This window comes from Salvelinus namaycush, chromosome 2 (genome assembly GCF_016432855.1).
Source record: "Salvelinus namaycush isolate Seneca chromosome 2, SaNama_1.0, whole genome shotgun sequence".
NCBI classification, from domain to species: domain Eukaryota; kingdom Metazoa; phylum Chordata; class Actinopteri; order Salmoniformes; family Salmonidae; genus Salvelinus; species Salvelinus namaycush.
This window is the reverse complement of record NC_052308.1, coordinates 28,992,050-29,018,387: the sequence shown is the minus strand read 5'-3', so window position 1 is coordinate 29,018,387 and position 26,338 is coordinate 28,992,050. Positions and strand designations below refer to the sequence as shown.

The window sequence follows — 26,338 nt, the reverse complement described above, 5'->3', positions numbered from 1 at the left end:
TGTTAAACAATGGTGCACTAGCAGTTTTTAATTCAAACACCGAAAAGTTTATTAAAGGGATCGGTACACATCAACCAACAGAAAGCAGAAAAATAATTAGCAGCATCTGTCACGTTCTGACCTTAGTTCCTTTTTTATGTCTTTGTGTTAAGTTGGTCAGGGCGTGAGTTGGGGTGGGTAGTCTATGTTCTTTTTTCTATGTTATTGTATTTCTGTGTTTGGCCTGGTATGGTTCTCAATCAGAGGCAGCTGTCGATCATTCTCTGATTGAGAATCATACTTAGGTAGCCTGTTTTCCCCATTTCGGTTGTGGGTGTTTATTTTCTGTTTTAGTGTCTGTTCACCTTGCAGAACTGTTTCGTTTTCTCCTCGTTGTTATTTTTGTATAGTGTTCAGTTTCAATTAAATTATGACGAACACTTACCACGCTGCATTTTGGTCCTCTTCTCCTTCGCCAGACGAGAATCGTTACAGCATCAGAGAGCAGTCAGATTAAAGTAAAACAACTTGAGTTGTGACTCAGCCAGACTATACATCAACCACTCAGATAATACACCGAAAAATAATACATAGTACTGTATAATTTAACAATATAATTGAATTTGCAAAGATCAAATAAAAAAGGTAGTTTTGTCACAACCAGAGGTACATGATGCGAGAATCGCTTATGTATATCACAGTGCTCCTTGCTTTACATCAGGGATGTGCACTGGCGCCCCGCGGCCCCCCTTTTGTTAGCATGCGGATCAATTTCACCCAAAAAATAAATAAATACATTTTAGGAACTCAGTCGGGGTCTCAACTTATTTTTGATAGTTGGAATAGTAGAATACACAAGGTGCAATTTTGAAATTTGGTTGTGTGCATCAGCAGTTTCTGTTATGTCAGTCACCGACAGTCACTCAATTAGCCCAAATTGCAGAACACTATTGCATACAACATCCAAATGACCCTGGACTTGTGAGCTGGTCAGATAACACTTAACTGCTAGACAGGGTTTCATAAACTGACTATATTTGTCAGTTATTATGACATCCTGCTAGTCGTTATGGTTCTGACAGTATAAACTAATCTAAAGTATGGGAGATTCAATTAACTAAAACAGAAATTGAATTCAGAGGCCTTGTAATCAACACAGTGCATGTAAAGGCATTCTGGTTTTACTTCATGGCATGCGTTTGGTAGTGCTATACACACAATATTCAAGGGAAGAAATAAAGATTTACTTTAACTTCAAAAACAATGGTAAGTCCAAAATAGGTCAATTCAAACTACTATGTTCTCTTACAATGGAAATAGGGGGCGCTGTTTTCACTTTGGGGAAAAATCGTGCCCAAATTAAACGGCCTCGTACTCTGTTCTAGATCATACAATATGCATATTATTATTACTATTGGATAGAAAACACTCTGAAGTTTCTAAAACTGTTTGAATTATATCTGTGAGTAAAACAGAACTCATTTGGCAGCAAACTTCCAAACAGGAAGTGAAAATTCTGAAAATGGGGCTCTGTGTCAGGGCGTGCCTATTCAATTGCCTTTTATTTATGGATCTGTATGCACTTCATACACCTTCCACTAGATGTCAACAGGCAGTAGAATGTTGAATGGGGTGTCTAGCTTGATGTGAGACCGAATGAGAGCTTTTGGAGTGACAGGTCCGCTCTATTGGCAGTATTCAACTGCGCACCAGGGAACCCCACATTGTCTTCTGAAATGCGTTAGGTGTACACGACGAAATGCTCCGTCTCGAATTTTATTGGATACATATGATAAAAACATCATAAAGTTGGATTTTCAACCGAGTTTGACCAGTTTATTCGACGTTTATTGTGAATTTTGGAATTTTTCGTTCCATGCGCCAAGAGTTCTTGGACATGTGCGCTCCACATGGCTAGCCACAGTTGCTAATTCGACAGAAGAAATGGACATTCTAAAACAAAACAACGATTTATTCTGGAACTAGGACTCCTTGCACTACATTCTGATGGAAGATCATCAAAGGTAAGAGAATATTTATGATGTTATTTCGTATTTTTGTGGTTTATGTTGGCTCCAACAAGGCGGAGAATTGCTGGGCGCTGTCTCACAATATTGCATGCTGAACGTTGTACTAAAGTTATTTAAAAAAAATCTAACACAGCGGTTGCATTAAGAACCAGTGTATCTTTCATTTGCTGTACAACATGTATTTTTTAGTAAAGTTTATGATGAGTTTTTTGGTTAGATTACATGACTGTCCAAAATTTCTCCGGACAATTTGGTGCATTATGGCTACGTATTCACAATATAAAACCACGATTTGTAGCTCTAAATATGCACATTTTCGAACAAAACATAAATGTATTGTATAACATGATGTTATAAGACTGTCATCTGATGAAGTTGTTCAAAGGTTAGTGATTAATTTTATCTCTATTTGTGGGTTTTGTGAAAGCTATGTTGGCGGTGAATAAATGGCGTTGTGTGTTTGGCTATTATGGTGAGCTAATATAAATATATATTGTGTTTTCGCTGTAAAACATTTTAAAAATCGGAAATGATGGCTGGATTCACAAGATGTTTATCTTTCATTTGCTGTATTGGACTTGTGATTTCATGAAATTATATTATATGATATCCCTGTCGCGCTAGGCTAGGCTATGCTAGTCAGCTTTTTTGATGAGGATGATCCCGGATCCGGGAGGGGGGGTCCGGAAGCAGTTTGGGTACCCCCAATAAGTACAAATCTTTATATGAGACCACTACAGTGATGCACATCTTGGTGCATAGTGATTATATTGCAGAATCAGAACACTGTTGGACAGCTTTCAAAGAGGAATAGAGTGGACAGACATAATCCTACAAGTGATGAATACGTGCAGTAGCAGATGGGTTACAAGGCACTGTCACTTGACCAGTAACCAAAGTTACAACGCCAATACCCCGCCAACAATGTCCTTCTCACGCATATGTCCTTGGTTGTAATGCTCAACAGCTTTAAGTAGTGCAAAGAAGAAAGCGCTTTATCTCACAGTTGCATCAGCTAATATATACACAAATAAAACAGTATCTGTTTCACACAGCTAAAATGGAAGGACAGAAAACACTGAAAATTGTACACACAGATGTGGTCTGTATTCAACCGACTCAGTGTCCCATGTTACCAAACCAGAGTGACAGTGCATGTCATTTTAAATGCACCGGTAATACATACAGATTATTTACCCTCTGTAATATTCATCGGCAGGTGGAACTAGAAAACAACATTACTCAACTGAATAACAACTCTCCTTATGGAGTAGACCTTCAATGTGATGGTGACATGAAACAGGCAAGTATGGATGCAGAGAACAGACAGAAGCAGAGAACAGACAGAAGGACAACATGGTGATCAGGAACGTTAAGTGAAAAACAGATTCACGTCACACAAACAGGGATACTAGTTACTACTAGTAATAACAATACTAAAATCAGCCAACTACTGTATTTTAAAAAATCACTTCAATAAACTTAATTCCACATTGTTTAGACCAGGAATGGAGAAATAGCAATGCACTATTGTCCTTTTAAGTCTGATAAGACTCCTACAATGCAAAACATTCCAGTGTTATTACCATATTACCATGTGAGACTCAATCAAAACCAGTGCCAGATTGGATCGTCACTCTTCTGGTTACACATACCTTTCTGTATCTTACACTTCTAAATGTTGTTAGTGAAGATAATTGCATTTCTGTACTGTACATGCACACATATACAGTATATGATTTTCTTTGTATAGTTCGTCTGCCCTTTAGTCTATTTAAAAAATCTATTTAAGCCAGTTAAGAACAAATTCTTATTTACAATGACGGCCTAGGAACAGTGGGTTAACTGCCTTGTTCAGGGGCAGAATGACAGATTTTTACCTTGTCCGCTCGGGGATTTGATCTATCAACCGTTCGGTTACTGGCCCAACGCTCTAACCACTAGGCTACCTGCCGCCCCAATACAGTACAGTCAGTACAGGTACTCATATTTTCAATCAAACCTCAGTTCTGTTTCAGAGGAAGAGAGATAGAGATCAGTAAAATGACAAGCTGGTAGGTAACATCTATATGGGTATACACATGGTCCAGCAGGAAACGTGACAATGTCTTTAAATGGAACATTGAGGTTGAGTCTTTCTAGTGTGGAGGCCATTTCTCCCTGTTCCCTTGGCTGGAATGTAATTATTTGAGAAGAGCGACATCAATGCAGACAGAAAATATAAATCTCAATTACAACAATCCCCTTCCCTACACAATCAATTGGCACAATAATAAAGATCTATAAAACTACAAATAAAACATCAGAAAAATGTCTATTCTACTGGAGAGTGGGAATGAAATCAGATGTGTATATATATCTCAAGCAGACAGCAGAGTTTAGGTGCTGTACTTTCAATTGGTCATTGATGACCAGTGGGGTCCTGTATGTTGGTTTCTTAGAGTGTGTATTTACAGAGCTAATGGTGAAACTAAACACACAAAACAGCAAGTGAAACAGGGTAACACCTACTGTAGAAAATGAAGGAATAGGAGCTTAATTTGAAACTTTTTTTTTTTTTTAAGTGAAGTGTCTCTAAAAAAACGAAATATATATTTCATTATCTTCTGGTCATCCAGGCCTTGTCCAAGTCAAGGAGTGCAGAGTTGTGGTCCGTTCATGCAAGCTAATACCTATGAATACCAAAAATGAAATTTAACATATTAGTCAAATGTATGTACTGAAGTTATTAAAACCTTCACTTAACTTGATTGGACTAATAAGAGCATTTGTTGTGGCTGTGGGGATGAAATGCAGAAATGAAGATAAATCTGATATTTTGGTGACATTTAAAGGGATGTTAGCAGGGACATTTGTACCTGTAGTAGTTGGGTTTGAATGGGCCATTCTTGTTGAGGCCCAGGTACTTGGCCTGCTCATCTGAGAGCTCCGTTAGGTGGGCATCAAAGGTGGGCAGGTGCAGGCTGGCAACATACTCATCTGAGACAATCACAACACACATACAATTATAGAAGTAATAAGCAATGTTTTTATAATTGTATTCAACAAATATTTGTGTCTGTATGCTTGAATACCAAATAAAAGTTACAGAATTGATTTGTAATGTCTCATTCACATCACCAGATGGCATAAGTAGGGCCTCAGAGATGGGTGAAAGTGGTTTGCACAGCTTGTCCAAAACAAGCATTTGTGAAACAGTATTATGTCCACAGAGACAGGGATAAAACAGCTAAAGCAGGAATTGTGTTGTGTAGCTAGCTAGACCATAACATAATTATAACTACCACTACAGACATTATTTATCTGTATTTTCTTGTAACGCGCCAAACATGGCAGGGTATAAGGGCTGTCCATTACTCACCCATCTTCTTGGGAAGCAAGTAGACATCCTGTTTGTAGCGGCCCTCTGGAGCATTGTACAGCTCAATAAGAGCCAGAGCCTGTTGGAGAAATGAAGCACAATACACAATCATTAGTATACACACAATCTCAAGAATAGATGGGTCGTTACAACAATTAGATGCCTTTTGATTAGTGTAACTACTTTTGATCTCACGTTATTTTAACCGTGTCATAAAGAAACATGTTCAACATCATAAAAAAACACGTTATTTTATTTTATTCGTTTCTCTATAATACTACTAGTCACCTAGCAATTTTATGAAGTTGGCTTTAGCTAGCCCAGATAGCCTGAAATGGCTTCTTGGTAGCTAGTTATCAATCAAGTTAGAGTAACTAGCTTGTCTAACTATCTTAGCTGGCATGCCTGCTGGCAAGGTTGGTAGACTTTAGAAAAGTAAGCAATTACTACATGTACTGAAGACTCACATTCCTTTCAATCTTTTACCCCTCGTTTACCATAGATAAAGAGATGCAGATAAGCATATATTGTTTATTTAAACAAATTACCATCAGACAGGAGGATACAGACAGCTCAAGAGGTATGCTTAGATATACAGAAAATATATATTTTTTTACATATGATTATGGCTTTAGATTGCAGGAAAAAGCTATAACTTCCAGACGGGGGGCCGAGCCCCTCTCCTGACCACACACCCAGACATCCTAACGTACATTGTGCCCCTTCTGATTTTTGGGGTGCATGTGTAACACAGGTCAACTAATGTTGAACACTTATCGTTACTAGTGAGATTCCAGTAACCAATCATATTATACTATATTGCTATTGATGTTTAAGTTGACAGCTATTACAAATCAGCTGTCAGAAGCTGCATGACCGGCAGTTTATTTTGAGCCAATCAAAACTCAATATTCTCTTTGTCCCTCTCCTAACCTCACGTTATACACCAGTCGGCGCCAACATACTGGAAAAAAAAGAGCTAGAACGGAACATGAAGAGCTACTGCCATTCCATGGAAGAAAAACTAAGTTAAAAATCATTGAGAAGTTGTATGAAACTGAACTAAAAAGAGAGAACTGGATATTAACACTCACTTATCTATACAAACGTGCTGTGAAGGGATTGAGGGAAAGATTGACGCCAGGATTTGGTCAGGTTTTTTGAGTATGGATTCAGTTCCACCAAAGATGGCGAGCCGCCGAACCCAGGACATCGATAAGAAGATTTGCATGCAAAAATGTGCACTGCCATACTACGGTGTGATAGGATTTTTCTTGCAAGACATCATTGCATCATACAGTGCAGTGGGATTGTTATAAGCACATGCTACACTTAAACACCTTACAGTGTTTATTGATAGGCACAGTCACTCACATTGATTCCATCTTAGTGATTTATAAGTCAGTATTGGGAATTGGTTTGTGTTCTGTGGATTCATGTTTATTGTATTGCTATTGAACATTGACATCAGATATCCTCAGATTAAGATAGAGTTGGGTGCACCCTAGTAAACTATAGGCAGTATATATGGCCGATATCTAAGTCTATTGTACTATTGATGTATTTCATTCATATTGAGCTCTGTCACGACTTCCGCCGAAGTCGGGTCCTCTCCTTGTTCGGGCGGCGCTCGACGTCGCCGGTCTTCTAGCCATCATCGATCCACTTTTCATTTGTTTTGTCTTGTTTTCCTCACACCTGGTTTCAATCCCCTCATTTACTTGTTGTGTATTTAACCCTCTGTTCCCCCCATGTCTTTGTGTGGGATTGTTTATTGTAGTGCTTGTGCACGTTCCCCGTGAGCGCACAACGGGTTATTTTGTGCCCATTTATCTTGTTGTTCTGGTTGCCGTTGGTTTTGCTTAATAAATCTCTGGTTATTACCCAGTTCTGCTCTCCTGCGCCTGACTTCTCTGCCGCCAATTACGCACCCCGCTACAGAATCCCACACCACATATGGAGTCAGCAGGAGCAGGTGCCCCTGGAATAGGGGTGGAGGAGAGCGTCCGGGAGCACGCGGCGATGATCCACCATCTCGGCACCGCCATGGACCGCATTGTCCAAACCATGGACCGCTGGGAGAGACAGGGAGTTCCTCCAGCGCCTCCACCAGCACAACCGGGGCCTCCACTACTCGCCCCCTCTTCACCCGGTCCCAGTGGGATTCGTCTCGCCCTTCCCCGGGAGTACGACGGGATGGCTGCACGCTGCCAGGGTTTCCTGTTGCAGCTCGACCTCTACCTGGCAACCGTCCACCCGGCTCCTTCAGGCCGTGAGAAGGTGTCCGCCCTCGTCTCGTGCCTCTCTGGGAAAGCCTTGGAGTGGGCCAACGCCGTGTGGGGAGAAGGAGAAGCGGCGCTGGACCATTACGAGGATTTCACCCGCCGCTTCCGGGTGAACGTCTCTTCCATCTGAGGCAAGGGACGAGGAGCACCCAGGAGTTCGCCATGGCTTTTCAGACCCTGGCCGCCGGAGCGGGATGGAACGATAGGGCCCTGATCGACCACTACCGCAGCAGTTTGCGAGAGGACGTCGGTCGGGAGTTGGCATGCAGGGACACCACCCTCACCTTACGACCAGCTGGTGGACCTGTCCATTCGGCTGGATAACCTGCTGGCTACCCGCGGACGTCCAGATCGGGTTCTGTCGGTTCCATCCCCCAGCGCCGCCGCTCCGGTGCCCATGGAGCTGGGAGGTGCGTAGGGAGACTGGAGGAGGTTCCGTCTCGTGCACCATCTGTGGCCGCAGAGGTCACACTGCCAGTCCGTGCCGGGTTGGTGCCTCTGGGGAAAGAGGCAGCAGGCAGGGCACTCTGGCGTCATCCCAGGTGACCCGGCACCATTCTCACCCAGAGCCCTCTGTTGCACACGTTTTTGTATGTTAATTTTCTTGAGTTTTCCCTGCATAAGGCGCTTGTCGATTCAGGCGCAGCTGGGAATTTTATAGACAGATCGTTCGCCCTTAGTTTAGGGATCCCCATTGTTCCCGTGGCTGTGCCCTTCCCCGTTCATGCCTTAGTCGACCATTAGGGTCAGAGTTGATTAAGGAGGCTACCGCACCTCTGGGTATGGTGACGCAGAGGGGTCACAAGGAGAGAATCAGTCTCTTCCTCAGTGACTGTCCTGCGTTTCCCGTGGTGCTAGGCCTACCCTGGTTAGCGTGTCATGAGCCCACTGTTTATTGGCAAAGGAGGGCACTCACGGGGTGGTCGCGAGAGTGCCCGGGGTGGTGTTTAGGGGTTTCCGTTGGTGCTACTACGGTGGAAAGTCCAGACCAGGTCTCCACCGTGCGCATTCCCCCTTAATATGCCGATTTGGCTCTTGCCATCTCCAAAATTACCACCCCATCGACGGGGCGATTGTGCGAAAAATCTCCTGGTAGACGCTTCACTTCCCAGGAGTCACGTGTATCCCCTGTCACAGGCGGAGACGGCGGCTATGGAAACATATGTCTCCGAATCCCTGCGTCAGGTGTACATTCGGTCCTTCACTTCACCCGCCTCCTCAAGTTTCTTTTTTGTGAAGGAGGGAGGTCTGCGCCCGTGTATTGACTATCGAGGTCTACCGCTCATCGCCACAGCGATTGAGTCAATGCACAGGGCGTGCTTCTTCACCAAATTAGATCTCAGGAGCGCTTACAACCTGCTGCGTATCCGGGAGGGAGACGAGTGGAAGATGGCGTTCAGTACCACCTCAGGGCATTATGAGTACCTCGTCATGCCGTACGGGTTGATGAATGCTCCATCAGTCTTCCAAGCCTTTGTAGATGAGATTTTCAGGGACCTGCACGGGCAGTGTATAGTGGTGTATATTGATGACATTCTGATATACTCCAAATTAGCCGAGCATGTGTCCCTGCAGCGCAGGGTGCTTGGTCGACTGTTGGAGCATGACCTGTACGTCAAGGCTGAGAAATGCCTGTTCTTCTAGGAGTCCGTCTCCTTCCTAGGGTACCGCATTTCCACCTCGGGGGTGGAGATGGAGAGTGACCGCATTTCAGCCGTGCGTAATTGGCCGACTCCCACCACGGTATGTACGTTTGCAGTGGTCGGCTGAGGCGGACAGGGCTTTTGGTCACCTGAGGGCTCTGTTTACCTCGGCTCCCGTGCTGGCCCATCCGGATCCCTCTTTGGCTTTCATAGTGGAGGTGGACGCGTCCGAGGCTGGGATAGGAGCCGTGCTCTCTCAGCGCTCGGGTACGCCACCGAAGCTCCGCCCCTGTGCCTTTTTCTTCGAAGAAGCTCAGCCCGGCGGAGCGAAACGATGACGTGGGGGACCGGGAGCTGTTGGCTGTCGTCAAGGCTCTGAATGCGTGGAGACATTGGCTTGAGGGGGCTAAACACCCTTTTCTCATCTGGACTGCTTGGACCAGTTGTGTGGTTTTCATTTCACCCTGGTCCAATAGAGTTTAAGCTTGAACATACAGTAGCCCATAGCATTAAGCAATTGTTACACATAATGCCCCTGGATGGGGGTAACTTGTTGTTGCACAAGGTGCTTAAGTTCAGAATGGCTGTCAGTCAAAACCCATACAGAGTTTTGAAGCAGAGACCCTGAACTCTGACATCATGTATAGCATGTTACTGTACAGCCACTGCATTCCAATTTAGGTGCTTATCAGTGTCCAAATCTGCCATTTTCAAACTGTATACGGGTATGAGTGTACAGGGCTACATGAAAAAATGACTACAGTAAGTGTCAAATAAAGTAACAGGGTTGACGACCTAATCTTAAATCAGCCATGAATCCCCTTGTGACAGGGGGAATGGAAGCTTGTTGTGTGCAAAAGGGAGGGGCAATTGAATGTAAGCTTCACAATTTTTGTTTTTATTGCTAAAACATTTCTAGCCTCTATCTGTGGCAAAGGGAAAGGGGGATACCTGGGGTAACAGGGTTGACGTGTTATGCTCTAACAATAAACATCAGGAAATGGCCATAAAGAGTAGAACCAGCTCACTTGCTTTTACACTATGATCTATTAATACATGTTCAATGTTTCTTTTGAAAAAGTTTTTTAAAGGAACAGTTTCACCATATTAAAACGAGAGTTCTGTGCATGTAACAGGGTTTAGCTTAAAATTAGGGACAGGGTTGTTGTTTTTTTACCTTAATTATGGCTGCAAGCCCGAGGTCGGTACACCTATGACAACATCCAGCTCAAAGTGCAGGGCGCGAAATTCAAAAAAAATTTTTTTTTAAATATTTAACTTTCACACATTAACAAGTCCAATACAGCATATGAAAGGTACACATCTTGTGAATCAAGCCAACATGTCCGATTTTTAAAATGTTTTACAGGGAAGACAAAATATGTAAATCTATTAGCTAACCACGTTAGCAAAAGACACCACTTTTCTAACTCCATCAGTTTCTTACTCCATCAGGTGCTATCACAAATTCGACCAAATAAAGATATAAATAGCCACTAACCAAGAAAAAACTTCATCAGATGCCAGTCTGATAACATATTTATTGTATAGCATAGGTTTTGTTAGAAAAATGTGCATATTTCAGGTATAAATCATAGTTTGCCATTGCAGCCACCATCACAAATCTCACCAAAGCGACTAGAATTACTACAGAGAGCAACGTGTATTACCAATTTACTCATCATAAAACATTTCTTAAAAATAGACAGCGCATAGCAATGGAAAGACACAGATCTTGTGAATTCAGACAACATTTCAGATTTTCTAAGTGTTTTACAGCGAAAACACAATAAATCGTTATATTAGCATACCACATGTGCAAACGTTACCCGAGCATTGATTCAAGCCAAAGAGAGCGATAACGTTATCATCGCCAAAATATATTAATTTTTTCACTAACCTTCTCAGAATTCTTCCGATGACACTCCTGTAACATCATATTACAACATACATATAGAGTTTGTTCGAAAATGTGCATATTTAGCCACAAAAAAACGTGGTTTTACAATGAGAATAGTAGCAAAACTGGCCTGAAAATGTCGGGCGCCATCTTTAACAGTGATCTTGTCTAATGAATAACTATTCATAAACTTGACTAAAAAAATATAAGTTGGACAGCTATCGAAAGACAAATTAGTTCTTAATGCAATCGCTGAATTACATTTCTAAAATTATCCTTACTGTGCAATACAGGGTTCGCCAAGCGAAGCTATACCAAAAAAAATGGCGGAATATGCATTTAACATTTTTCTACAGAACAACGATTTATCATCTTAAATATTTCTTACTATGAGCTGATCTTCCATCAGAATCTTGGGCAATGTATCCTTTCTCGGGTCTAATCGTCTTTTGGTCGAAAGATGTCCTCTTGTCCGTCGAAATGGCCACTAACGTTCGACCGGTACTGGAAACGTGCCCAGCGATTCAAAGTGAATCACAAAGAAATGCCTCAAAATCGCACTAAACGGATATAAATTGCTATAAAACGGTTTAAATTAACTACCTTATGATGTTTTTAACACCTATAACGAGTAAAAACATGACCGGCGATTTAGAAGTGGCTAAACCAAAGCTTGGAAAGAGAGCCAGTCCGACGTCCATCGTGTGTCAGGCGCAGGAAAAAAAGAAAGCTACTTCCGCCTTGTGCTCTTTTATACAGGCCCTGATTGCGCAATCGACTCCATTCAAATTGTCACCTCTTACTGACATCTAGAGGAAGGCGTAGGCAGTGTTTGTATCCTCATAGCATTTACAGGGACCTTAAAACTGACCTGGGACCAGGGGCCAAGATTTCTGAAATCTCACTCCCTGTCAGGAAAAGTGCTGTAGAATGAGTTCTGTTTCACTCAGAGACATAATTCCAACAGTTATAGAAACTAGAGAGTGTTTTCTATCCAATAATAATAATAATATGCATATTGTACGAGCAAGAATTGAGTACGAGGCCGTTTGAAATGGGCACCTTTAATCAGAGCTACTCAATACTGCCCCTGCAGCCATAAAAAGTTAAAATGAATCACTAATCACATTTTTTTTTAAAGTTATCTTCAGAAATGACCTTGTCAGAGCAACAAAAATAATTAGGGCTTTACAATGATGGTGAATAATGTTGGGATTAAGTGGGTTAAAAACCTCCTAGTAGTCACTGAGGATGCTATATACAGCTGCAATATGTAACTTTTTGGGATACCTGACCAAATTCACGTAGAAAAGTGAGTTATAGATCTGTCATTCTCATTGAAAGCAAGTCTAAGAAGGGTTTCTATGTGCGTTATTTATATGCTTCCCGTTCTTAATTAAGTATTTTACTTTCGGGTTTGTACACCAGCTTCAAACAGCTGAAAATAAAAAATATTATTTTAGGTTATGGAAATATATTTCACAGCGGTTTAGATGGTACAGGCGTGGCCATGCACACCTCCAACTCAATCATCAAGTTTGCAGACGATACTACAGTGGTAGGCTTGATTACCAACATGACGAGACGGCCTACAGGGAGGAAGTGAGGGCCCTCGGAGTGTGGTGTCAGGAAAATAACCTCACACTCAACGTCAACAAAACAAAGGAGATGATCGTGGACTTCAGGAAACAGCAGAGGGAGCACCCCCCTATCCACATCGACAGGACAGTAGTGGAGAAGGTGGAAAGTTTTAAGTTCCTCGGCGTACACATCACGGACAAACTGAAATGGTCCACCCACACAGACAGCGTGGTGAAGAAGGCGCAACAGCGCCTCTTCAACCTCAGGAGGCTCAAGAAATGTGTCACCAAAAACACTCACAAACTTTTACAGATGCACAATCGAGAGCATCCTGTCGGGCTGTATCACCGCCTGGTACGGCAACTGCTCCGCCCACAACCGTAAGGCTCTCCAGAGGGTAGTGAGGTCTGCACAACGCATCACCGGGAGCAAACTACCTGCCCTCCAGGACACCTACACCACCCGATGTCACAGGAAGGCCAAAAAGATCATCAAGGACAAACCACCCGAGCCACTGCCTGTTCACCCCGTTATCATCCAGAAGGCGAGGTCAGTACAGGTGCATCAAAGCTGGGACCGAGAGACTGAAAAACAGCTTCTAAATTCAGGCTGTAACAACAAAATGTGGATAAAGTCTAGGGGTATGAATACTTTCTGAAGGCAGTGTAAACCCACAGACTGCTATCTGCAGCACTACTCTAGCTGCTTGTTAGCTACTGTGGGGAGTGTCTATATTACCTGGGTCGTGGCTGTGATTGACAGGACGAAGGTAGGAACTGTGGAGCAGCTAAGGTTCAGAAGACGACCCTGAGGGAGAGAAACTTCTTATTTGCTATGTGGGAGTATATGTGCGTATATGTGTGTGTGTGTGTGTGTGTGTGTGTGTGTGTAACTTCCCACCTCGGCCAGCAGGATGACCCTCTTGCCATCAGGCCAGATGACATGGTCCACCTGAGAGCGCACTCTCTCCCAGGTCAACTCTGGGGTCCGCAGGCTCGCCTGAGGAGCAGGTCACACAGATCAGCAGAACAACACACTATGCACTCTCAAGCACACTACTAAAAGTCTTAATATGCAGTACATTTTAAACAATCATGAACTTCATATTCCCTGGAAAGGCTCCGTTGATTTTTATGTTCTACTGTAGTAACGAATTGTGTTGTGTTAAAGTTCCTCACCACGTCAATCTCAGTGTTGGAGTGTCCCATGTTGCACACGATGGAGCCGTTCTTCATACGGTCCAGCTGGTCCCTGGTCACCACGTTCTTATTCCCTAGGAGACCACAGGAAAAACACCAGTCTAAAACCTCCATCTAAATAGAGCTTAGCAGCACAAACTCTCTCGATTAGATGATGCAAAGGGCCATGTATGCATGTCAATGCATTTATTGATTGTGACAGGCATGTACTGGAAGCCCATAGATTAATGTATTTCCATATAAAAGCAGTCCCCTGTACAGAAAGTTGATTACATAAGTAAGGTAGTTTGATGTTGTTTACCAGTGCATGTGATGATGATGTCCACCTGACGGATGACCTCATTAAGCTTGACCACCCTGAAGCCATCCATGCTGTTCAAACACATGGGGAGAGACGGGTTAGTAAGAACAGATGGTTGTAGACAGGTGCTCTGCCTACAGTAGAGTTGGTTAGTACTGGTCTACGAGTGCCATTCAAAAACTATTTTGTTTTATTTAAAAGGTTTAATACGCTGCCATCTAGTTTCTATCGTGTTATCCTAATGATGAAAGCCAGTTCAGGTTTAAGGGTTTATATTTTGATGGAGAATTTCTGTTTCAAAGGTTTATCTTAGAGCAGGACAGACTCCTCTGTCCAGAGGGTTTTGTGGTCTAATTCATGGTGTCATTTCTGTGGGTCAGCAGTGCCCTACATTTGGCACTTTCTGCTTCCTACTTCCAGTTTCCTGTTACTCACCAGGCCTGCAGGGAGCAAATGGGATCAATCTCTGTGACGTAGACAATGGATCCCATGGCTTTCAGTGCGGCAGTGCAACCTTTCCCAACCTGCAGGGAGAGCATATCGCATTAAAATAACATAATATGATCACATCACATTGACCTCAATCAACAGAACAGGCCATAATGGACCCTCAAAAGAACATGCATGTCAGTAAACCTTGATGTCCACATTATAACTCTATAGAGGCTGATTACTTAAGACTAAATATACAATAACTTAGAATGACATGTCATTGAACTCTTCAGTATATAAATGTACAAGTATGTACTGTATAGGTGATTATCATTATACAGAGTGCACATATTTTTTATAGCAGGTTTAGCGTAGCCAGCACAAACGCAGTCTATTCAAACATGACTACATATACAATATGAAAACCCTGTGATGGAAATAAAAAATGTGTGCTTTTCTAATAACCAATTTCTGTGTTCATTCAAGTGACTGAACGAATCCTCACTAACAGTATCTGCAATTTGGCAGTACGCCCAAAACCTTGTTTAGAGAAAGGGATATCTCAGTTTCAAGGTCTCAGCTTAGAGAGAAGAAGCATTATGAGGTATTGGTATGTCACATGCGTGACCCAGTATTGGTTGATAACATCAATGAAGCAAACGTTAATGATTAATTAATTATGAATAAGCTAAATCATGCTAATATAACTTGTCTGTATATAAGAGAACTAACGGAACTGCCCCGGGGGGGAGCAACTGAACGACATGTGTACTTTGCATTGAGTTAGTTGGAACCTCTCCAGCGCACTGATAAAGAATAATGCATTTCAGATTGACTTCCGAATGTCCCTGTGTAGAATTTCCGCGACACCCCCTTACCTCTCCATAACCACAGACAACCACCTGCTTTCCTCCAAACATCACGTCTGTGGTCCTCTTCAGGCTGCAGACAGAAACATGGAGATAGAGACAGGGGAAACATTAAGATACAGGAAGTTGGCCTTCCTATGTTAGTGTGGAAACTCCAGGAAGAGTGAAGTGGGCAGTAGCAGTCTATAAAAGCAATTTCCCAGGCCACTGGATCACACAGGCCATGTTGTTAGTCTGATGTATTGGCCTATTGTGTGTGTGTGTGTGTGTGTGTGTGTGTGTGTGTGTGTGTGTGTATTTGTATATATATGTATGTATATGTATATACATGTATGTATATATATGTATATATAACTCACACACACACACACACACACATATATAATATATATATATATATATATATATATATATATATACAGTACCAGTCAAAAGTTGACACACCTACTCAATCCAGGGTTATTCTTAATTTATACTATTTTCTACATTGCAAAATAATAGTGAAGACATCAAAGCTATTAAATAACACTTATGGAATCATGTAGTAACCAAAAAAAAGTGTTAATTAAATCAAAATATATTTTATATTTGAGATTCTTAAAAGTAGCCACCCTTTGCCTTGATATGGTTTGGGATGAGTTGGACCGCAGAGTGAAGGAAAAGCAGCCAACAAGTGCTCAGAATATGTGGGAACTCCTTCAAGACGGTTAGAAAAACATTCCAGGTGAAGCTGGTTGAGAGAATGCCAAGAGTGCAAAGCTGTCATCAAGGCAAAGGGTGGCTACTTTAAAGAATCTAAAATAGAAAACTTATTTTGATTTGTTTAACACTTTCTTGGTTACTACATGATTCCATATGTGTTATTTCAGATTTTGGATGTCTTCACTATTATTCTACAATGTAGAAAATAGTAAAATAAAAAGCCTTGAATGAGAGCGTTCAAACTTTTGACAGGTACTATATTTGAGATATATATTTACAGTATTTGATCCACAAAAAAAATCAGATACATAGTTAAATATTATATATACAGTTGAAGTCGGAAGTTTACATACACTTAGGTTGGGGTCATTAAAACTCGTTTTTCAACCACTCCACAAATGTCTTGTTAACAAACTATAGTTTTGGTAAGTCGGTTAGGACCTCTACTTTATGCATGACACAAGTCATTTTTCCAACAATTGTTTGCAGACAGATTATTTCACTTATAATTCACTGTATCACAATTCCAGTGGGTCAGAAGTTTACATACAGTAAGTTGACTGTGCCTTTAAACAGCTTTTAAAATTCCAGAAAATGGCTTTAGAATCTTCTGATAGGCTAATTGACATCATTTGAGTCAATTGGAGGTGTACCTGTGGATGTATTTCAAGGCCTACCTTCAAACTCAGTGCCTCTATGCTTGACATCATGGGAAAATCCAAAGAAATCAGCCAAGACCTCAGAAAATAAATTGTAGACCTCCACAAGTATGGTTCATCCTTGGGAGCAATTTCCAAACGCCTGAAGGTACCACGTTCATCTGCACAAGTATAGTATAAACACCATGGGACCACGCAGCCGTCATGCCGCTCAGGAAGGAGATGCGTGCTGTCTCCTAGAGATGAACGTACTTTGGTGCGAATAGTGCAAATCAATCCCAGAACAACAGCAAAGGACCTTGTGAAGATGCTGGAGGAAACATGTACAAAAGTATTTATATCTACAGTAAAACGAGTCTTATATTGACATAACCTGAAAGGCTGCTCAGCAAGAAAGAAGCCACTGCTCCAAAACCACCATAAAAAAGCCAGACTACGGTTTGCAACTGCACATGGGGACATAGATCGTACTTTTTGGAGAAATGTCCTCTGGTCTGATAAAACTAAAATATAACTGTTTGGCCATAATGACCATCGTTATGTTTGGAGGAAAAAGGGGGAGGCTTGCAAGCCGAAGAACACCATCCCATCCGTGAAGCACGGGGTTGGCAGCATGTTGTGAGGGTGCTTTGCTGAAGGAGGGACTGGTGCACTTCACAAAAATAGATAGCATCATTAGGCAGGAAAATTATGTAGATATATTGAAGCAACATCTCAAGACATCAGTCAGGAAGTTAAAGCTTGGTCGCAAATGGTTCTTCCAAATGGACAATGACCCTAAGCATACTTCCAAAGTTGTGGCAAAATGGCTTAAGGACAACAAAGTCAAGGTATTGGAGTGGCCATCACTAAGTCCTGACCTCAATCCTATAGAAAATGTGTGGGCAGAACTAAAAAAGCGTGTGCGAGCAAGGAGGCCTACAAACCTGACTCAGTTACACCAGCTCTGTCAGAAATGGGCCAAAATTCACCCAACTTATTGTGGGAAGCTTGTGGAAGGCTACCCAAAACGTTTGACCCAAGTTAAACAATTTAAAGGCAATGCTACCAAATACTAATTGAGTGTATGTAAACGTCTGACCCACTGGGAATGTGATGAAATAAATAAAAGTTGAAATAAATGACTCTCTCTACTATTATTATTTCACATTCTTAAAATAAAGTGGTGATCCCAACTGACCTAAGACAGGGAATTTTTACTAGGATTAAATGTCAGGAATCGTGAAAAATGTAGTTTAAATGTATTTGGCTAAGGTGTATGTAAACTTCCGACTTCAACTGTATGTACAAAGAGCACTGAGGTGTCGTAGCGAGGGAACATTCACTTGTATGCTTGAAAGGTACATTTAACACCTACCCATCCAAGATAGACTCTCTGCAGCAGTAGAGGTTGTCAAACTTCTGCTTTGTCACAGAGTCATTTACATTCATGGCTGGCACACACAGCTTGCCTGCTTTGGACAGCTGGTACAACCTTTAAGGCAAAGAGAAAGTAACTAAGTAACTAAGCTCAGAGTTACCTGTTGGTCTTATGAACATGTATGATTGAGAATGTATTATAATCAGAAATAAAATCACCTGTGGACCCCAGTCACACTCTCCTCCACAATGCCCCTGATCTTCTTGAAGCTGTTGGGGTATTTCTTATACACCCAGTGAGTCAAGTCCCCTCCGTCATCAAGGATCTACCACAGACACAGCAAGAAGAGATAACATTCTCAACAAACAGTGACAACAAGCAAACACATATCAGTAACACAAAATGGTCAACAAAGACGTTTGTCTTGCTGTTAAAGGAGGGTAATAGACAAGAGTTCTATGGGTACCATGTTAGGCTGCCACCCCTCCATGTTGATGCACTTGTTGATACACCACCAGAAGTCATCCTCCGATTCCCCCTTCCAGGCGAAAACAGCCACACCTGCAGAAATGACAAGGTAGTTGGGAGAATAAAATGGGTTTAGAAATTACAATATTTCTCCAGATCAGACGTATGTCGCAACAAATATAGAAGCTAAGGCCCTTTTTAAACAGCAGCACAGGGTCCTGAGCCATTAACAAGTTAAGACCCTTCATTCTAGAGAGAGCAGAACCAATGACGTTTGAACACACGGTGCTTGATGTCCGTATAATCTGTTGTAAAGTCATTAATATAACGACCTGCAGCTTAACTCTAGACATCTGGACCTGCACAACGGTCCAACCACAAACCACAGAGCCTAGAACAGCCCCTGCCTCTGTAGGCTCCACCAGGTAGACTTACATAACCCTGCTCACTAAACACCAGGGCCGGGACGATACTCGTTGGTATCGTGGCAAGGAAACAAAACACAAAGTGGATTCAACTTCTTTAGGAAAACAGCCCTAATGTTGGAAACAAACATTATGTTGTCATCCAGAGTCACATGTATTTATTTTCCAAGCTATAGCACACAATATTTTACATACAGCAGGTTTTTAACGATCAAAGAGTTATGTCTGCTTCGTGTTTTCATTTTTGCCATGGAAAGAATATTGCAATACTGGTATTGTCCCGGCCCTACTAAACACTTCAGCTCTCTACCATTAAAGCCCACTTCACACCCTCATAAATCACTCAGGAAACGTGTGTCAATAGCAGCCAGAACTACCAGTATTGACATCAGTATTGAACAGTCATGGAGGATTTAAGCTACACTAGTTTATCAGGGATAGCTTCACTGTTGGCCTATTCACCTATACTGGTATGTGTGTCACTATACTGCTATTTGTGTCATGACCAATTGCTGTGAACTGACCTAACCTTTGAATATTTAACATTGTGTTATAAAGCCTGCATTATGATGTTATAAGCATGGCAGAAACAGAGGACCTGAGTAAAGTCCTCCATATGTTTATTTATTTATTTATGTGGATTAGCTTCAGCAGAAACAGTAGCTACTTTTCCTGGGGTCCACAAAAAAAATAACAATTAACAAAACACTGATAGATCCGGACAGTCACAAATTAAAAATATAAAGATATACAAACAATACAACAAAATGTGTGTTTGTCTCCCCTTATAGTCCCCGCCGTTCAATAAGATGTTGTTTAATACGTTTTTTTAAAGGTCATTTTGTTGTTTGCTTGAGTAAATGGAGATGGAAGTGCTGATAGCTACTTTATTGAGGAAAAATGTACTTACTATGACAGTAAAATGTGGTTGTCACGCCGTGCCATCTTAAGATGAATGCACTAACTGTCAGTCTCTCTGGATAAGAGCGTCTGCTAAATGACTAAAATGTTGACATCTTTTTATAACAGACATGAATAATGGGGAGATGAAGAGTGTAAATAATTAAGATACCTTGATATTTAATCTAACGGGGACCAACTGTTTTAAAAATATCGGTAACTTTCATACCGTTTGTTGATCACACATTCCCTACGGAAGCTCTAATATGGGCAGCAAGTACGACAGTGCAGAGAATCGAGGGAAATGTTAGAGGTATTTTGACCTGCATAGGCGAGAGACATGCTTTGATAATGCAACCTATGAAATACAGAATAAAGTTAGGAATTTTAATGTGAGACAGGAGTCAGGATTTGGGGTTTCAGTGGAATTGGGACTAGATAGTCTAACTCTAGGACAGGAGAACATAGCATTTTCCCTCAAGCCTCTCTGAATTGTTAACAGACTTAATGTCTGACAGAGATGTCTATGTAGTGAATTGTGCATAAGCCTATCAAATATGTGACTGTCTGAAGAGTCACGATGACAGCTCAAAGAGGCACACGTTATTTTATAGTCTATACCGTAAGGGTTTGCTGTAGGGCTTATCAAGTACATTTGGGTCAGCAGTGTCAATTATGCGTCTGCTTTGAATCTATGGTGACTTTGTGTGAAGTAAATACGCTGGACTAAAGGCTTTCATGTGAAAACCTGTTTGGATAATGTGCCATTTTATTTTTTGCTAATCTTTTGCTGCGCATGTTGTGTATTTTGTGGCATTGCATTAGTGCCGACATTGGGGAAAATGTCAGTAATTTCCAGGTCGTCATTACATTTGTCTGGAAATGTGAATTGATCCCGGTTACCCATGTTAATCCCTACTTGGTGGCCAACAGCAGCACCCCAAAAGAAGAGGTTTTAGATGAGGCAAGTGACTTTGCAACTAAAACAGTTCAACAACATTTGACATGAGATCCTCTCTAAGCTTTACGGGAATATGGCTCTGAATATATACAACACCCCCATAGGCATTCCTGTCTTTTCTGTAGATATACAAGGATATGTCTGTTCTTTAAACCAAGAGGGGATAATAAGCTAGGTCTCTTGTCTCTAAAGCTGTTATCCTGTGATTTTTAGGAGAGGATCAGACATCAGGTGATAACTGCAGCAGGACAGAAGGCCTTCTGGTAATTTCCACCCCAGAGAGAGCAGAGCAGGCAGGCCGAAACAGAAGCTGCCAGAGAACAGGTCCATAAAGACCAACTGTTTATTAGAAATAGATACTGTGACAGATGTCGCTTTACACAATGATGTGGGAAAGGGAGGGCTTACGTTAAAAAAAAAAATACAAAAAAAAAAGTGGTACACAAAAAAAAAACTATCCTAAGCCCTGCTATTGAATTGGAGGAGTGGGGAGATTTTGAAAGCTCTATGATTCTTCTGCCATGCTACTCGTCCCATATGACTATACAGCTAGAAACACGCTATACAGTACCTGGGCTTAGGACCTCTATTCTACTGACAGTTTTTTCTTAGTTAACCTCCTATCTAGTCCTCGAATCCCTGCATCTTTCTCTGTGTCTGTAAGTACAGTGCATTTGAAAAGTATTCAGACCCCTTGACTTTTTCCACTTTGTTACATTACAGCCTTATTGTAAAACGTCTACACACAGTACCCCATAATGACAAAGCGAACACAGGTTTAGAATATTTTCAAACAGAAATACCTTATTTACATAACTATTCAGACCCTTTGCTATGAGACTCGAAATTGAGCTTAGCTGCATCCTGTTTCCATTGATCGTCCTTGATGTTTCTACAACTTGTTTGGAGTCCACCTGTGGTAAATTCAATTGATTGGACATGATTTGGAAAGGCACACACCTGTCTATATAAAGGTCCTACAGTTGACAGTGCATGTCAGAGCAAAAACCAAGACATGAGGTCAAAGGAATTGTCCGTAGAGCTTCGAGACAGGATTGATGGGAGAACCTTCCAGAAGGACAACCATCTCTGCAGCATTCCACCAATCAGGCCTTTATGGTAGAGTGGGCAAACGGAAGCCACTCCTCAGTAAAATGCACATGACAGCCCACTTGGAGTTTGCCAAAAGGCACCTAAAGGACTCTCAGACCATGAGAAACAAGATGTTCTGGTCTGATGAAACCAAGATTGAACCCTTTGGCCTGAATGCCAAGTGTTACATCTGGAGGAAACCTGGCACCATCCCTACAGTGAAGCATGGTGGTGGCAGCATCATGCTGTGGGGATGATTTTCAGCGGCAGGGACTGGGAGACTAGTCAGGATCGAGGGAAAGATGAATAGATCAAAGTAGAGAAGTCATTGGTGAAAACCTGCTCCAGAGCGCTCAGGAGCAGGTTCGCTCAGGAGCTCAGGTCAAACAGGACAACGACACAGCAAAGACAACGCAGGAGTGGCTTCGGGACAAGTCTCTGAATGTCCTTGAGTGGCCCCGCCAGCGCCCAGACTTGAACCCAATCGAACATCTCTGGAGAGACCTGAAAATAGCTGTGTAGTGATGCTCCCCATCCAACCTGACAGAGCATGATAAGATCTGCAGAGAAGAAATGGGAGAAACTCCCCAAATACAGGTGCTAAGCTTGTAGCGTCATACCCAAGAAGACTCGAGGCTGTAATCACTCCCAAAGGTGCTTCAACAAAGTACTGAGTAAAGGGTCTGAATACCTTTATTTATTTATTTTTTATTTAACTAGGCAAGTCAGTTAAGAACAAATTCTTATTTACAATGACGGCCTACAACGGCCAAACCCAGACAACTGTGCGCCGCCCTGTTGGACTCCCAATTACGGCTTGTTGTGATACAGCCTGGTTGTGATACAACTTATGTAAATGTAATACTTCAGTTTTTTATTTCACTTTGTTATTATGTGGTATTGTGTGTAGATCGATGAGGGGAAAAAACAATTTCATCCATTTTAGAATAAGTCTGTAACGCAACAAAATGTGGAAAAAAGTCAAGGGGTCTGAATACTTTACAAATGCACTGTATATACCTACGTACAACTATCTATCTACTTCCTTCATCTGGTCAAGTCAGTAGGTTTCTGGCAGGCTTGCAGTATGTACGGTATGAAGATTGCTGGCATAACTCACCGTAGAAAATGTCAACACTGCTGAGAGTGGGTTGTAAATGGTCAGAGGATACTGTGTTTGTAGGACAAGTTAATCAGCCCACAGCCTCTGCCCCAGTTCTTCTCCCAACTTGAGCTGTGTGACTGGTGATATTTACTGTAATGCAGTCTGAATCTGTTGTGAACTGCTCAGGCTAACAGGCTGTGAAAAGCAAAAAGACCCCGCTATGGAAACACATATACTTAACAAACACCCAGCAACCTAAGAGATATGCGTGTCTTGGTGCTGTAGTTCATTGACTAGAGGGCAAGTCTGATGTTCTGTGTTTTCCAGGACTTTATTGAGAACATCTCCAAAAGGTTTCTTTAGTTTCAAACGGCACAGGGAAACAAATCACCCCCAACATTTAGCACGCTTACAAGAAACACCCATTTAACACTCATGTAATTAATTACATATTAATACGAGTTAATGTATAGTATGCAGAAATAGTACCAATTAATATGAATGTGATGAACCACAACTTTCAAAAACCTCTTATGAAGTACAGTCAGTCTCTCATTCTGTTCCACATAGAAGCCATTACTGTAACAAAGCTGTAAAGTAGTCATGTTGAAAGCTTCTACTTACCGATCTCTGAGAGGGCAGCTGCCACCTCATTCTGTGTGGAGTAGATGTTACAGGCTGTCCAGCGACACTGGGCCCCCAGTGCCACCAGAGTCTCAATCAACACCTGAGTGCAGAGCGAGGAGGTTGAATGAGAGGAACAAGAACAATACAGAGATGTACAGGTAATATTCTGTATCATAAATAGCTGATGGGCTATACAGAACACAAAAGAGAGCAGACCATTCAATATATTCAGCCTACTGTATATACAGTACCAGTCAAAAGTTTGGACACCTACTCATTCAAGGGTATTTATTTTTACTATTTTCTAGATTGTAGAATAATAGTGAAGACATCAAAACTATGAAATAACACATATGGAATCATGTACCTGTACCCCCTGTATATAGCCTTGTTATTGTTATGTAAATGTATTGTGTTATTTTTTGATTGATTTTATTTTTTTCCCTTTCGTTTATTGCTTGAACTGCATTGTTCATTAAGGGCTTGTAAATAAATATTTCAAGGTAAGGTCTACACCTGTTGTAGACCTTACCGAGCTGGTCACGGGTGCACCTCAGCCACGCTCAAGGTCCTAAGGTCCTAAACGATATCATAACCAACATCAATAAAAAAACAGTACTGTGCAGCCGTCTTCATCGACCTGGCCAAGGCTTTCGACTCTGTCAATCACCGTATTCTTATCGGCATACTCAACAGCCTTGATTTCTCTAATTCTCTGGTTCACTAACTACTTCTCAGATAGAGTTCAGTGTGTCAAATCGGAGGGCCTGTTGTCCGGACCTCTGGCAGTCTCTATGGGGGTGCCACAGGGTTCAATTCTCGGGACAACTATTTTCTCTGTATATATATCAATGATGTTGCTCTTGCTGCGGGTAATTCTTTGATCCACCTCTACGCAGACGACACCATTCTGTATACATCTGGCCCTTCTTTGGACACTGTGTTAACAAACCTCCAAACGAGCTTCAATGCCATACAACACTCCTTCCATGGCCTCCAACTGCTCTTAATTGCTAGTAAAACTAAATGCATGCTCTTCAACCGATCACTGCCCGCACCCGCCCGCCCGCCTAGCATCACTACTCTGGACGGTTCTGTCTTAGAATATGTGGACAACTATAAATACCTAGGTGTCTGGCTAGACTGTAAACTCTCCTTCCAGACTCATATTAAGCATCTCCAATCCAAAATTAAATCTAGAATCGGCTTCCTATTTCACAACAAAGCCTCCTTCCCTTATGCTGCCAAACATGCCCTCGTAAAAAACTGACTATCCCGCCGATCCTTGACTTCGGCGATGTCATTTAAAAAATAGCCTCCAACACTCTACTCAGCAAATTGGATGCAGTCTATCACAGTGCCATCCGTTTTGTCACCAAAGCCCCATATACTACCCCACCACTGCGACCTGTATGCTCTCGTTGGCTGGTCCTTGCTACATATTCGTCGCCAAACCCATTGACTCCAGGTCATCTACAAGTCTTTGATCGGTAAAGCCCCACCTTATCTCAGCTCACTGGTCACCATAGCAACACCCACCCATAGCATTGGCTCCAGCAGGTATATTTCACTGGTCATCCCCAAAGCCAACACCTCCTTTGGCCGCCTTTCCTTCCAGTTCTCTGCTGCCAATGACTGGAACGAATTGCAAAAATCACTGAAGTTGGAGACATATCTCCCTCTAACTTCAAGCATCGTCTGTCAGAGCAGCTTACCGATCGCTGCAGCTGTACACAGCCCATCTGTAAATAGCCCATCCAACCAAATTTTTTTCTGCTCTTTTGCACACCAGTATTTCTACTTGCACATCCTCATCTGCACATCTATCACTCCAGTGCTAATGCTAAATTGTCATTACTTCGCCACTGTGGCCTATTTATTGCCTTACCTCCTTACTTCATTTGCACACACCGTATACAGATTTTTTATTGTGTTATTGACTCTACGTTTGTTTATTCCATGTGTAACTGTGTTGTTGTTTTTGACGCACTGCTTTGCTTTATCTTTGCCAGGTCGCAGTTGTAAATGAGAACTTTTTCTCAACTGGCCAATCTGGTTAACTAAAGGGGTGTCACACCCTGGCCTTAGTTATCTTTGTTTTCATTATTATTTTAGTTAGGTCAGGGTGTGACATGGGGAATGTATGTGTTTTGGTTTGTCTAGGGGTTTGTACGTTTAATGGGTCAGTGTCTTGTCTAGGTGTTTGTATGTCTATGGCTGCCTAGATTGGTTCTCAATTAGAGGCAGCTGTGGTTTATTGTCTCTGATTGAGAGTCATATTTAAGGCAGCCATAGGCATTTGGGTTTTGTGGGTGCACTTACGTTTATAGCTTCACGATCGTTTGTTGTTTTGTTTCGTTTTGTTATAGTGTTCGTTGCGAGTTTTTTCCCTTCTCGAAATAAAAGAGAATGTATTTTGCACACGCTGCGCCTTGGTCCTCTCTCTCACCCATAGACGA

General features: G+C 41.9%; 1 protein-coding gene across 1 annotated transcript in view; it reads right to left on the bottom strand.

The window, feature by feature from the left end:
- Positions 1–4,674: 4,674 nt before the first annotated feature.
- LOC120021003 (S-adenosylhomocysteine hydrolase-like protein 1) overlaps positions 4,675–26,338 on the bottom strand; it is a 77,012-nt gene continuing 55,348 nt past the window's right edge. Inside the window, exons 5-17 of the mRNA XM_038964668.1 lie at positions 23,877–23,979; positions 18,768–18,862; positions 18,520–18,626; positions 18,299–18,415; positions 15,590–15,653; positions 14,715–14,803; positions 14,280–14,350; positions 13,958–14,052; positions 13,680–13,778; positions 13,518–13,586; positions 5,371–5,449; positions 4,868–4,988; positions 4,675–4,681 (exon numbers count right to left, since the gene is read on the bottom strand). Coding sequence (XP_038820596.1) covers positions 4,675–4,681; positions 4,868–4,988; positions 5,371–5,449; positions 13,518–13,586; positions 13,680–13,778; positions 13,958–14,052; positions 14,280–14,350; positions 14,715–14,803; positions 15,590–15,653; positions 18,299–18,415; positions 18,520–18,626; positions 18,768–18,862; positions 23,877–23,979 — 1,116 coding nt within the window. The remainder of the gene's footprint in view (positions 4,682–4,867; positions 4,989–5,370; positions 5,450–13,517; positions 13,587–13,679; positions 13,779–13,957; positions 14,053–14,279; positions 14,351–14,714; positions 14,804–15,589; positions 15,654–18,298; positions 18,416–18,519; positions 18,627–18,767; positions 18,863–23,876; positions 23,980–26,338) is intronic.